This window comes from Thalassophryne amazonica, chromosome 18, assembly GCF_902500255.1.
Source record: "Thalassophryne amazonica chromosome 18, fThaAma1.1, whole genome shotgun sequence".
Taxonomy (NCBI): Eukaryota; Metazoa; Chordata; class Actinopteri; order Batrachoidiformes; family Batrachoididae; genus Thalassophryne; species Thalassophryne amazonica.
Window position 1 is genome coordinate 56,244,318 of NC_047120.1, and position 15,121 is coordinate 56,259,438.

Below are 15,121 nucleotides of genomic sequence, written 5' to 3' on the forward strand. Positions count from 1 at the left end.
TAAAGGAAGAAAAAAAAAACACATGTGCATGTGTAACTTTGAACCAGGGATTTGTTGTTTAGAGGCGTGTGCATTACCAGCACACCACAATCCTGGAAAGGACAACAAACACAGGTTTGTTACCTACATACAACATTACCGTATGCTTATTTGTAAACCTATGTTTATCACCGTTTACACCACAGTGGTGTGCCGGTGGTGCACCTACCTCACAACAAGAGTCTACACTTCAGTCATAGATGGTTGCACAGCGAAATCACCCGTATTAAATTAACGCTTTCAAAGTGTTAATTAAGATGGAAAAGAGCAGACACTTTATTGTGCCTGGTGATTTTGCTGTGTGGCGTTAGGATTAAAAATAGAATCTGAGATGCAAATTAAGTGTTCAAAACAGAATGTGCATGACACATAAAATGTTCTGGTCTATTTTTCATGTTATGCATAAATTGACATGAAGAGATGTGATACTGTGTTGCACCAGTTGAATCAATATACAACTTACCTGAACTTATCTTTTCAAGTACAGTCAACTTAAAATTTATGGCAGCCTGGAGACAAACTTTTTAATGTAAAACAAAAAGGTGTGTGTGTGTGTGTGTTCAGCATATGGACCAGAATTTAAAGGTTTCTCTCTTTCTTTTCCTTTAATTTCATCTAGAACTTCATGAACTGGCTTTATGAGTGCAAACATATAATATAATATACATATAATATATAATTCATATGATTTTACAATGACCTATGGACCAGACATTCAAAGTTTACCTGTTTCTGTAGACTCAAGAGTAAAAGTTCTTCTTTCTTTTTGTGGTATTTCAAGAACGTTCTCGACACCTTAGTCTTAAAGGTATACGGCCACTAAACCTTTTAAGATTTAAGGCATAAAAATAATTTTGACACCACTATCATTTTATTTATTAGCCTTTAAATAGGACATTCATGATATAACATTGCCAATATGGTAAAAATTTGTGTTGTCTAGAAAAAATGTATAAAAAGTTCCCCTGAAGGGGGAAAATTGAACTAGAATAGACAGACTTGAACTACTTACGGCAGCAACCCATGCACTCCTAGCCCGACAACCGGCCTGAATTAGGCTGGATACTGGCCTCTCTCTCCTAGCCTGTGATTGGTTGGTGGCCGAGACGCTGACGTCAGCCTCACTTTGGTATGGTGTGAGCGCTGCTCTCCTATTGGTTGTTTAGGAGTGGGAATTCCCACTCCTACATGGCAGCCAGAAACCTGTCTAATTCAGGCCGGTTGTTGGGCTAATGCACTCCATGATAGCGATGTCATAGATCACATGACTTGCGCGAGTGATGCTGGGAAGCACATGGTGACAGCCACTCAGAATAGAGAGGCACAATGACATCTGCTGGCTGGTCTATCTTTTGCTGCTAATCCAACGTGGCAGAAAAATGCTCCAAAATGGCTACGTTTCTCTGTAAATCTAAGATCTTTCTCATATATTATGTAAAAGCTTGCAAAAGAAATAAACACTTCTAAACATAAAAATATTGTTTTTGAAATCAGATAAGACTAAAGTGATTTACAAGACATCTCATGGACGTCAGCAGGCGCGCTCCACAAGAGGTCATAAGTAACTTCCGGCCTTTTCAAAAGCTCGTGGATGTGCACACACACTAACTTCTGCAGACGGTGTTAAAAGGAAAATTAAATATTGGTTTTTAAGAACCCCCAAGTAAATATGTTGCCTTCAATAAAATGAGCTGTAATTTTGCAACTTGTTTAGTCAGTTTACCGAAATTTGAAAGGCCATAATCCCTTCCCCATCTGAGCAGAGGTAACACAACATTGTGCAGCTCCATCCTCCAACCAACACCTCAAAATTTCTAACATGAGAGGCAGACTGTTTTACGAAGGAATCTGTTTTTAGTAAACTTGGTGAAACCAGTCGGTGTAATGAGAAATAGAAACCACTGCATCGGAGTCACTGAGCCGTTTGTTTTTTGCATTACAAAACTAACATGTTCTGGGCCTTAGTTGAGAGCTACATTCTAATAAGTGATCTTCTAATTCTTTATGATCTCTAATCTGAGTTCATTGTTCAGATATTACGTCCTGTGGGTTCACCACCTGCAGAGGGGGCCATGGGGGTTGGGTGCAGAGAAGACTGAGTGGCGGTCGAGGCTGGGTGGCCAGGTGGCCCGGTCCACACTCACAGTCTCTGGCTGTCTGGACGTGGAATGTCAACTCGCTGGGGGGGAAGGAGCCTGAGCTTGTGAGGGAGGTTGAGAGGTACCGACTAGAGATAGTTGGGCTCACTTCCACGCACAGCTTGAGCTGTGGTACCCAACTTCTGGAGAGGGGCTGGGCGCTCTACTTTTCTGGCGTTGCCCATGGGGAGAGGTGGCGGGCGGGGGTAGCATTGCTCATTGCTCCCCAGCTCAGTCGCCATGTGTTGGAGTTTACCCCGGTGAACGAGAGGGTTGTGTCCCTACGCCTTTGGGTTGGGGACAGCTCTCTCACTGTTGTCTTGGCCTACGGGCCGAGCGGCAGTGCAGAGTACCCAACCTTCTTGGAGTCCCTGGGAGGGGTACTAGATAGTGCTCCGACTGGGGACTCCATTGTTCTCCTGGGGGACTTCAACGCCCACGTGGGTGGTGACAGTCAGACCTGGAGGGGGGTGATCGGGAAGCACGGCCTCCCGATCAGAACCCAAGTGGTGTTCAGTTGTTGGACTTCTGTGTTAGCTACAGTATGTCCATCACGAACACCATGTTCGAGCACAAGGGTGTCCATAAGTGCACGTGGCACACGGACACCCTGAGCCGGAGGTCAATGATTGACTTTGTAGTGGTATCATCTGACCTTCGGCCATGTGTCTTGGACACTCAGGTGAAGAGAGGGGCTGAGCTGTCAACCGATCACCACCTGGTGGTGAGTTGGATCCGCTGGGAGGGGAGGAAGCCGGTCAGACCTGGCAGGCCCAAACGTATCATGAGGGTCTGCTGGGAATGACTGGCGGAACCCTCTGTCAGCGAGGTCTTCAACTCCCACCTCCAGGAGAGCTTCTCCCAGATACCGGGGGAGGTTGGAGACACGGAGTCCGAGTGGACCATGTTCTCCACCTCCATTGTCGATGTGGCCGCTCGCAGCTGTGGGCACAGGGGTCTCTGGTGCTGTCGCGGTGGCAATCCCCGAACCCAGTGGTGGACGCCGAAAGTAAGGGATGCCGTCAAGCTGAAGAAGGAGTCCTACTTGTCTTTGTTGGCAGGTGGGACTCCGGAGGCAGCTGACAGGTACCGGCAGGCCAAGCGTGCTGCAGCCTGTGCGGTCACAGAGGCAAAAACCCGGGTCTGGGAGGGGTTCGGGGAGGCCATGGAGGAGGACTATTGGTCGGCCTCGAAGAAATTCTGGCAAATTGCTCGACACCTCCGGAGGTCAATCAATCAATTTTTTTTATATCAATCAATTTTTTTATATAGCGCCAAATCACAACAAACAGTTGCCCCAAGGCGCTTTATATTGTAAGGCAAGGCCATACAATAATTATGTAAAACCCCAACGGTCAAAACGACCCCCTGTGAGCAAGCACTTGGCTACAGTGGGAAGGAAAAACTCCCTTTTAACAGGAAGAAACCTCCAGCAGAACCAGGCTCAGGGAGGGGCAGTCTTCTGCTGGGACTGGTTGGGGCTGAGGGAGAGAACCAGGAAAAAGACATGCTGTGGAGGGGAGCAGAGATCGATCACTAATGATTAAATGCAGAGTGGTGCATACAGAGCAAAAAGAGAAAGAAACAGTGCATCATGGGAACCCCCCAGCAGTCTACGTCTATAGCAGCATAACTAAGGGATGGTTCAGGGTCACCTGATCCAGCCCTAACTATAAGCTTTAGCAAAAAGGAAAGTTTTAAGCCTAATCTTAAAAGTAGAGAGGATGTCTGTCTCCCTGATCTGAATTGGGAGCTGGTTCCACAGGAGAGGAGCCTGAAAGCTGAAGGCTCTGCCTCCCATTCTACTCTTACAAACCCTAGGAACTACAAGTAAGCCTGCAGTCTGAGAGCGAAGGTGAGAAGGAGAGCGAGGTGGAAGCAGTTCTCCACCAACACTGTCTACAGTGCGGGTGTGGAGCTGTTGACCCTGACTGGGGATGTTGTCAGGCGGTGGAAGGAATATTTCGAGGATCTCCTCAATCCCATCATCACGTCTTCCGAAGAGGTAGCAGAGACTCGGGATTCAGAGGCGGACTCATCCATCACCCAGGCCGAAGTCACTGAGGTGGTCAGAAAGCTCCTCGGTGGCAAGGCTCCTGGGGTGGATGAAATCCGTCCGGAGTACCTTAAGTCTCTGGATGTTGTGGGACTGTCTTGGTTGACACGTCTCTCCCACATCGCGTGGCGGTCAGGGACAGTGCCTCTGGATTGGCAGACCAGGGTGGTGGTCCCTCTGTTTAAGAAGGGAGACCGGAGGGTGTGTTCCATGTACAGAGGGATCACACTCCTCAGCCTCCCCGATAAGGTCTATTCCAGAGTACTGGAGAGGAGAATTCGACTGATAGTCGAACCTCGGATTCAGGAGGAGCAGTGTGGTTTTCATCCTGGTTGCGGCACACTGGACCAGCTCTACACGCTCCATCAGGTGCTCGAGGGTTCATGGGAGTTCGCCCAACCAGTCCAAATGTGTTTTGTGGATCTGGAGAAGGCGTTCGGCCGTGTCCCTCGAGCCGCCCTGTGGGGGGTGCTCCAGGAGTACGGGGTCCGGGGTCCTTTGTTAAGGGCTATCCGGTCCCTGTACAAGCACAGCAGGAGCTTGGTTCGCATCGCCGGTAGTAGGTCATGTCGGCCTCCGCCAGGGCTGCCCTTTGTCATTGGTTCTATTCATTACCTTTATGGACAGAATTTCTAGGTGCAGTCAGGGTGTAGAGGGGGTCCGGTTTGGGAACCACAGAATCTCGTCTCTGCTGTTTGCAGACGATGTGGTTCTGTTGGCTTTGTCAAATCAGGACCTTCAGCGTGCACTGGAGCGGTTTGCAGCTGAGTGTGAAGCGTCCAGGATGAAAATCAACACCTACAAATTTGAGGCCATGGTTCTCGACCAGAAAAAGGTGCTTTGCCCTCTTCAGGTCGGTGGAGTGTCCTTGCCTCAAGTGGAGGAGTTTAAGTATCTCGGGGTCTTGTTCACAAGAGAGGGACGGATGGAGTGAGATCGACAGACGGATTGGTGTAGCGTCTGCAGTGATGCAGTCACTGTATCGGACCGTCGTGGTGAAGAGAGAGCTGAGCAGGGGGGCAAAGCTCTCGATTTACCAATTGATCTACGTTCCGACCCTCACCTATGGTCATGAAATTTGGCTCATGACCGAAAGAACAGGATCGTGAGTACAAGCGGCCGAGATGAGTTTCCTCCGCAGGGTTGCTGGGTACTCCCTTAGAGATGGGGTGAGGGGCTCGGTCATTCGGGAGGAGCTCGGAGTCGAGCTGCTGCTCCTCCACCTCGAAAGGAGCCAGCTGAGGTGGCTCAGGCATCTTTTCCAGATGCCCCCTGGACGCCTCGCTGGAGAGGTGTTCCGGGCACGTTCCATCGAGAGGAGGCCCCAGGGAAGACCCAGGACACGCTGTAGGGACTACGTCTCGCAGCTGGCTTGGGAATGCCTCGGGGTTCCCCCAGAGGAGCTGGGGGAGGTGTGTGTGGATTAGGAGGTCTGGGAGGCTTTGCTTGAGCTGCTGCTCCCGCGACCCGACCTCGGATGAAGCGGAAGAAAATGGCATGGAATGTTCAGATATTAGAGATATGAAATAATGGGAGAATCAAGGTTTTAGTTGAATTTGAGTTGTTTGATTTTTAGCTCCGCCAACAAAGTTGGAGGAGGTTAAGTTATGGTCCCTATTCGTTTGTTTGTCTGTGTGTCTGTTTGTGAACAGCCTGGACCCCCAATTTTTCATATATCATTATGACATTTTAACTAAAGATTTATATTTTGATAGGCAAGAAGTGATCAAATTTTCAAGGTCATAGGTCAAAGGGCAAAGTCAGGAAAAATCTTGGAAAATTGGAAAAATCCCTATTTTTAACATTGAAAGAATTTTGAAATTTCATAACTCAAAAAAAAAAAAAAAATCAAATGTCTTTCATATTTGAGAGCATTATGTAGGATGGTATCCTTTCTTGACTGACAAAGTTTGATCCTGATCTGATCCAGATTACAGATTTTCTGGCCATTGAAATTTAACATTGAAGACCCCATTTAATGTATACGAGGGCTGTCAATAAAGTATAGGTCCTTTTTATTTTTTTCAAAAACTATATGGATTTCATTCATATGTTTTTACGTCAGACATGCTTGAACCCTCGTGCGCATGCGTGAGTTTTTTCCACGCCTGTCGGTGACGTCATTCGCCTGTGAGCACTCCTTGTGGGAGGAGTCGTCCAGCCCTTCGTCGGAATTCCTTTGTCTGAGAAGTTGCTGAGAGACTGGCGCTTTGTTTGATCAAAATTTTTTCTAAACCTGTGAGACACATCGAAGTGGACACGGTTTGAAAAATTAAGCTGGTTTTCAGTGAAAATTTTAACGGCTGATGAGAGATTTTGAGGTGATACTGTCGCTTTAAGGACTTCCCACGGTGCGAGACGTTGTGCAGCGCTCCCAGGCGCCGTCGTCAGCCTGTTTCAAGCTTAAAACCTCCACATTTCAGGCTCTATTGATCCAGGACGTCGTGAGAGAACAGAGAAGTTTCAGAAGAAGTCGGTTTCAGCATTTTATCTGGATATTCCACTGTTAAAGGAGATTTTTTTAATGAAAGACGTGCGGACGGGTCCGCGCGTCGGGACGCAGCTGGTGCGGTGCGGCGGCACAGGAAAAACACCTCCGTGTTGATAACCATTTGTAAAATCCAGGCGGCTTTTGATGGCTTTCAGTGGAGTGAGTATATGAGAAATTGTTTAACAGCTGGACATGTTCCAACTTGTCCTTAAGGCTTCCAACAGAGGTGTTTTTCCTGTGGCGGAGCGTCGCGGCGACTGCGAGCCGACGTTGCAATCCGTCCGCACGTCTTTCATTAAAAAAATCTCCTTTAACAGTGGAATATCCGGATAAAATGCTGAAACCGACTTCTTCTGAAACTTCTCTGTTCTCTCACGACGTCCTGGATCAATAGAGCCTGAAATGTGGAGGTTTTCAGCTTGAAACAGGCTGACGAAGGCGCCTGAGAGCGCTGCGCAACGTCTCGCACCGTGGGAAGTCCTTAAAGCGACAGTATCACCTCAAAATCTCTCATCAGCCGTTAAAATTTTCACTGAAAACCAGCTTAATTTTTCAAACCATGTCCACTTCGATGTGTCTCACAGGTTTAGAAAAAAATTTGATCAAACAAAGCGCCAGTCTCTCAGCAACTTCTCAGACAAAGGAATTCCGACGATGGGCTGGACGACTCCTCCCACAAGGAGTGATCACAGGCGAATGACGTCACCGACAGGCGTGGAAAAACTCACGCATGCGCACGAGGGTTCACGCATGTCTGACGTAAAAACATATGAATGAAATCCATATAGTTTTTGAAAAAAATAAAAAGGACCTATACTTTATGGACAGCCCTCGTATTTTACATTATATCTTAAACAAACATCCCACAATCACTCTCATATTTGAAAGTGAGGTGCAGACTGGCACTCACTATCACCTGACAAAGTTTGGTCTGGATTGTGGATTTTGTGGACATTTGAATTTAATATTGAAAAGCCCATTTGCTGTACATTTTGCATTATATTTCAATCAAAAGTGCCCCAATCACTCTCATTTGTGACAATGAGGTGTAAACTGGCACTCTCAATGAATAGACTGTTTGATCCGCATCTGATCTGTATTGTGGATTTAACAAATGTTTGATTCTTTTTAACATTGAAAAGCCCTTTTGATCTATATTTTGTATTTTATTTTAGCTTATGAAAACTGACTTCTAACAAGACTTTGACCTTGAAAATTTTGTCCAACATAAAAATTTGTGAAATTGGAAACTAGTGTTGGCGGAGGTTTGCGCTCTACCAGCGTGGCGCTCTAGTTTTTTTGTAAAATTAAATTAGTGGCATAAACATTTGCATTTCTGCATATTTTATGCCTGAGTATTTCTGTGGTTGTGATAAACTCAAAGATTTAATCCATTCTATACTGTAGACCCTCCACCTGTTATTGTTGAAACCAAATTTTAATCTTCACCCTAAAATCCTGTTAACTGTGAAACTGGCTCACTGAATTCGATGCTCCTCCAGAAACCAAACTATCCCACAATGAAGATCAACAACCTAAAGTAGTCCTCAGACAGACACATACACACAAAATGCTTCATGTAAAGGACTCATGTGTTGCTGACCTTCACGAGCTTCTTGGTCCAGGGTTTCTGAGCTCGTGAGAAGCTTGTTTTGTTTTCGTAGCTCTCCTTGAAACCGCAGAAGATCTTCTTTGGAAAGTTCTCCTTCTGCCAGGCTCTCACTCTCTGCCCTTCCTCTGAAACAAGGGATTGGGAGATGGACGAGTGGATGGCAGATAAACGCTCAGTGGAGGTGAAGAAGCACTGCCACGCCCTCATGAGGGAACCATAGAGTGGCCCTGGAGGAACGCCGGGAGACAAAACAGACAGACCGCAAGAATGAGATAACACAAAAGGACAGATGTCTGCCAATACCACGCACCCATTAGAAAGTTGATGAAGACTCAGATGATCTCAAGGCCTATTTTTCTTCTACTTACGAGAATCCACAATAGGTTTCCACTTGCTGCTCCACTGGCTGAGCTGCTGAGCGTACTGCTTTTCTAATTTGGCCCTCTCCAGGAAGCACGCAGCAATGTCATTGCAGGCCTGATAGAACTGCTCAGTCCGATGCACTGTGCGTCCATAATTGTCCGGCTGGGACAATAAAAACATGTACATAAAAACATGTAAGCAGTCCTGGTTTCTTCCATCACTTCAGAAATACAAATCCTCACCATCCAGAAGCTCTGTTTCTTGGCATCCTCAGGTGGTTCCTTGGGAAGGCTCGCCATTTTTTAAAATTTCTTTTGGGAACTTGTTCGTCTCAGAGAGGGAGAAATAGCTGCTGATGTTCAACAAGAGAGTTGCAAAACTGGTTAAGATGCAAAACAAGCAACTTTTTATTGGCACGCCGTAGTAGATCTTCATGTAACAGGTTGGACGTCTCTGCCGTGTCATGTGCAGAGACAGCAGGCTGATTACCTCATAAACTGAGCTCCACTGTACGGCAGTTAGTGAGGTATTTTTTTGCTGGTGGGACTATTTGAAGTGTGATTAATAGTTGTGGGCCGACAGAACTTGAAGTAAATGTGCAAAAATGCATGTCAAAGGAAATTTGAAGTGCATGAACAACATGATATATTGCTTGAGCATCAACATCATGATGTACATATGCAAAATATTCACAAGGCATGACGTGCGATACCAAGTATGAAACACTAAATCAAACACGTCACCATACAACTTTTTGTCGCTCGGTTAAAACAAACTTGCAGAGTTCTCATTTTCCATGACGAACCTGCAAGAGAAGTCTGTCTGATGGAACATAAATGACTCTGATTTAAGGATTCACAGAGAAACAGGGTGATCCAAAAAAAAAAAAAAAAAAGAACCCATAAAATTTGTAATAACTTCTACAGAGTTCCTGAAAATTTCAAGAAATTTGCTGGACTTAAACTTCAGTCTGTGTACAATCATTTCCCAAAGTTTCAGTTATCTTGGTCGCTTTGCATAAAAGTCATGTTCTTTCAAAATTATCCTCCAAATGGTATGATTTGTTGGTGAAATAAGTCTCCAGGCAAAATGACTTATCTTTGGTTGACCAAGACATGTTGGGGAAGACTATTTTTCCAATCATCTTCCCCAACATGTGTGGCCCGGTCAACCAAAGAAAAGTCACTTTGCCTGGAGACCTATTACACCCCCCAAAAACATACCATTTGGAGCATAATTTTGACAGGACAGGACTTTTACACAAAGCAACCAAAATAACTGAAACTTTGGGGAATAATCATACACAGACTGAAGTTTAAGAAATTTGCTGGACTTTTGTAGAATTTATTACAAGTTATATGGGTTCTGTTTTTTTTGGGGGGGGGTTTCCACCCTGTAGTTATTTATTTGTTGCTTGTGAGTAACATACAGTCTTTGCATGTCAAGTTAACTGCCAGCTGTCACAACCTTCCAGTGCTTGTCTGTGCCTGTCAGTAGTAAATTCTATGGAAGAGGCAAAAATGTGGACAAAAATGATATGTAAGCAGCTCAAAAGTCATTAGTTTTTTAAATTTATTTTCGTGCATTTGTTTCGTGTTTGTGAACGCAATGGGTTGCCTCGGAGCCACGTCACTTCCAGCGAAGTGGCCAATCCGAAGGCGAGAATTCATACATCCGCGACTGGCTGCCCAATGAAAACAAGCTTGGGCTGCATTGATTATCTATTGAAATAATCTGGTTTTGTTTTTCTCTAACGTGCTTCTAACAGCCAGCTGATAGCTATCATTGCCTGGAACGATGAGATTTATACACCAAGCTGACCCGAAATGAACCATTGTGCATTAAATTAACTTTATTGATGATTCTGACCCCTTTGAAAAGTGACCAAATTACGTTTGTATTGAGCTCAGCCAAAATTGGCCACGAGAGGGCGCTCGAATAAAGTCCGCGGCAACCCATACAGGTGAGCCACAGCTCGGTTAACGGTTTCTAAATATATAATATAGAGATAAACTGTGGCTTCTAATACTGCGATCTGCTGCTTTTGATAAAAATGATGACAGTGTTTGTTGGTTTATTTTTTTAAATTTATTTTTCATGCGTTTGTTTTGTGTTTGATTGCCTTTGAATTTACCCAGCAGCCCCTTAAACTCAGAAATTGGCTTATTAGTAGCCGACAGTGTACCGAGTCAATACTAAAAGTTAGCGGTTAGCCATAACTTCTGCTAATTTTTTTAGCGGTTTATTAGTATAAAAGTTAACTTTTCAGTTAGCAGTTTAATGGTTATCGAAGCTAAAGTTTCTGTTAGTTGTGCCCACCACTGCAGAGGGGTAGCACAGAACACACACCTGGAATCAAACCCTGGTCGATATGCAGGCAATATAGTCCTATCCCATAGAGCTACAAACTCTGCAGAAATATGAATCATACTGATTACCCTTCTGACAGGACACAAACGCAAATTTGGGAAAATGTACGTGCAGAACAACAGAAAAACTACCCAGTCAGGATAGAGGCTACTCTCCTTTAAGTGGAAATGTTCTCCTTCACTTCTTTTCTGAATTTTGAACTCACACACACTCACACTTATCTTCAACTGCTTAGTCCAATCAAGGGTCACGGGGGTGCTGGACCCTATCCCAGCAGTCATAGAGCATGCAGTGGGGTACACCCAGGACAGGACACCAGTCTGATACAAGGAGACAAACAGACAAACACACCCACTCGCACACCTATGGATAATTTAAAGAGTCCAGTTCATCTAATCCGCATGTCTTTGGATGTGGGAGGAAACACAGGGAGAACATGCAAACTCCACCCAGAAAGTCCACAGGCGGGAATCGAACCCATGACCTTCTTGCTGTGAGGCAACAGTGCTAACCACTAAGCCACCGTGCTGCCCAACCGTTGGCCTCTTAGTTCAAAATTTTCACCAGGTTCTGAGTCCTGGACTGAGTTGTTTTCAATTCTGTTAAATGAAATAATGAATAAAACTTCTTGCAATATAGGAAGCATGGGATTTCTCAGCTGATCATAAAAGCAGTGCACAAACAGCGTCTCATGGTTGCTGTTGAAACCGAGAGCAGTGCACAAACAGCGTCTCATGGTTGCTGTTGAAACCGAGGCGCTATAAAACCAGATCAGTGAGGAGAATGTGAGAAAGTGAGTCTGAAAGCATAAGATTCTAAATTAATTTTCTGGTGTGCGTTACGGACATTTTTGGTCATCACGCTTGCAGACTAGAGCTGCCTATGGTGTGTTGCTGAGCTTATTGCCATAACAACTAATGAGATCGTGATGATCTTATTTACATTTGCATCACTTGGATACATATACAAGCCCCAGTGTGAGTAAAAGGAACGTCCTTCCAGTGGCAGACTGGAATTCACAGGGGTGGGATCTGCCAGCAGGAATAGAACAGCTGCTCCAGCATTCTTCCTGTTGCTTTCCCAAAATAAACAGCGGAGAAAGGTCATCTTTCCCCTTTGCTCTGACTAACGCGGGGCCTGTTCGGCCCAACTGTCTCGCGCCGTCTCTCATCGTGACGTTTGATTAACAAAAGTAGATCGTGATGAGCTTTTAAACGAAACGAACGGCACAGATCTCGTTCTTCCGCAGCATATGGCAAACACATGGGTGCCAAAAGGCAGATGGAAGAGTAAAAAAGAGTCGCATGCACAAACACAAAGGACGCAGTCAGATTCTGGCCTATTTCTGTCTGGGAAACACGTCGACACTGAGTAATATCAAAGTGACTAACCACACCTCATCACAAGACCGAGCACGAGGCAGAGTCAGACTCATCCTCGACCTTTTGTTCCTTCAAATAGCTGGTCTTCAAAGTTAAATTATCATCTAGTTTCATCATCATCATCATCCCCTCCTTCTAGTGGAAAGTTGGGTTGAACTTTGGAGAGTGTTTCAGTTTGACTTGCTGTCATCCAGAGGCGGTTACAGCTCATCCTCCGCGTTCGCACAGCAAAGTATTTTAATGCTCGAGAAGAAAATCCACATGCCAAAAAAATAAAAAAACAAACAAAAGTGGCAGCCGTCATGCCTGGGAGAAACCAGCACTTACATTACTCCTTGAATCACCACTGATTACTCAAGTTACCACTTGTTACTGTAGTTCAAGGGCTGCTGGAGGTTTGTCTTCATTTGTGTGCGCGTCTCCCCCTCTCCCAGTGTGCCTCTTCTCCTCTAACGCATGCCTCTCTCCTCTCTCGCTGACCTAATTTTCCCTTGGAACTTAAAGTTACACACACGTACACACGCACACTGTCGGTCTGAAAGTGGGGCGTGAGTTGCTGCGACAATGCAAGCAGAATAAAATTAAACTAATCACCGCATTTTACATAGTAATCACTTTGCTGGTAATTGACTCCGGGGCAAACAAACAGGAGAAACTTACCTTTCTGGCACCGTGGCACGCCTCCCCTGTCAGCTGTGATGCTGTTGTTCACACTTAGTCCATAGATGAACACTTCTTTTGCTTTCTCTACTTTACTTTCTCCTCTTTCTTTAGCTCACTTCTGGCCCGACTCTTAGTTTCTCCTGCCCCTGTCTTTCACTCTCTCATTCTTTTTCTGCTCTGCTATTAGAAAAACAGCTGGAAAATTCCACCCTCCTTCTGTGGCTCCCTGCACGTCCCTCCCTCTGGTTCTCTCAATATGGTGCTAATGAGATGCTGAACCTTTATTTTGACAGTATGAGGGTCACAAAGTCACGTCGCTGTGCTGCAAACTCATGTGAGCAAATTAGCGTACGTGTTTGAGGAGACAGCGTGTTATGAGCTGCCCTGTTAACCCCGTGATCCTTTAGTGAACTGGTGTTCTCAGGCCTGCAGAAAACAGCATGTCAGAGTACAGGATGTAGAGTAATACTCTAAACTTACCACAAGGGTTGTGAGCGTATTCTGAAAAGTCCAGCGTGTATGTGTGAGTCATCTTAGATCAACCATATCTTGGTCTGAATTTCTAGAATCTGATTCGGGACGTTTTCACACATGAAGGTCTGTAACTCTCTGAACTAGAACTCTCTGACAGAGCAACCATTACACAAGCAAAAACATCTTAATGGACAGCTCACATGTTCTGCACTCAGAGTACACCTTGCTAAACTCTGGTAAGAGATATCGTGTTCCTTTGTGCAAATGTAATCGGTACAAACACTCATTTGTTCGTTGTCTATTAAGCTTATTAGTGAACAAGCTTAAATTGTATGTATGTCTTAGGACAAATTTTGCACATTTTGCAGTTGTATGGCGAGTGGTAAATGGCTGTGTGGTTTTAGTAGGATATAGTGGGCTGATTATAGTGATTTTTTTTTTAAGGTTATTTTTGGTTATTTATGTTATTTTATTGATGGTGATATTTATTTCTGTGGCTTTTATTGTGTAAAGGCTGGTCCTGTTTTTATTGTCTGTGCAGGTGAGCCCCCTCATGCACCAAACTAAATTTCTCCGAAAGGAGACGATTAATAAAGAACTTTGAACTTTAACAAGGTCTGAAACAAGGTTCAGGTTTGTATGCACTTGGTCCAGTTAGTTTGGGTTCATATTGCAATGATGTGGTAGGACTGACAAACTTTTTATGTCCTGCTTACATCCTGGCGTCATCATCATCTGTGTAGGCAGCGTCTCTTCATACTTGACATTGATTGGCTTGTAGATGTTTTCAGCTTCAGCTTGAAGCCAGTTTGATGGATAGTCTCATTTGAACACAATCACCAAATTAATTCATTGCTAAGGACAGGTGCAAACTGCAGCGTATCATTCACGCAGCAGAGAAGGTGATCGACTGTAATCTGTCATCCCTACAGGACCTGTACACCTCCAGGGCCCTGAGGTGAGCAAGGAAGATAGTGGCTGATCCCTCTGATCCAGGACACAAACTTTTTGTCACCCTCCCCTCTGGCAGACGGCTGAGGTCCACACACTCAAGACACAAACATCTAATTCCATCCACAGCTAGACTTATAAATAATGCCAGAGACCCCCATTTACCCTGCCTCCCCCTCCCACTCCCAAAAAGTACAGATTGATCATCCCTGCACTGAAAGGTACATCTGCATGCCTTTGCACAGCCCCATTCCACTATGTTATACTTATTTGACAGTGAATATAGTTTTGCCTATTTGAGTGTTTTCCTATTTGACTCCTTTACTTCTTACTTAAGTATTTTTTTCCTTTTCTTTTTATTGTTGTTTATGCACCAGATACTTCTTACAGAAGTATTTTTTCCTTTTCTTTTCATTGTTGTCTATGCACCAGTTACTTCTTAAAGAAGTATTTTTTCCTTTTCTTTTTATTGTTGTTTATGCACCAGTCACTTCTTACAGATTTGTTCCCTTTTCTATTTATTGTTGTTTATGCACCAGTTACTTCTTACAGAAGTATTTTTCCTTTTCTTTTCATTGTTGT

The 15,121-nt window shown here is 44.7% G+C and overlaps 1 protein-coding gene across 1 annotated transcript in view; it reads right to left on the reverse strand.

The window, feature by feature from the left end:
- LOC117530974 (protein kinase C and casein kinase substrate in neurons protein 3-like) overlaps positions 1–13,252 on the reverse strand; it is a 32,104-nt gene extending 18,852 nt beyond the window's left edge. Inside the window, exons 1-4 of the mRNA XM_034193953.1 lie at positions 13,112–13,252; positions 8,942–9,051; positions 8,705–8,861; positions 8,328–8,563 (exon numbers count right to left, since the gene is read on the reverse strand). Coding sequence (XP_034049844.1) covers positions 8,328–8,563; positions 8,705–8,861; positions 8,942–8,998 — 450 coding nt within the window. The 5' untranslated portion in view covers positions 8,999–9,051; positions 13,112–13,252. The remainder of the gene's footprint in view (positions 1–8,327; positions 8,564–8,704; positions 8,862–8,941; positions 9,052–13,111) is intronic.
- Between the last annotated feature and the right edge of the window lie 1,869 nt (positions 13,253–15,121).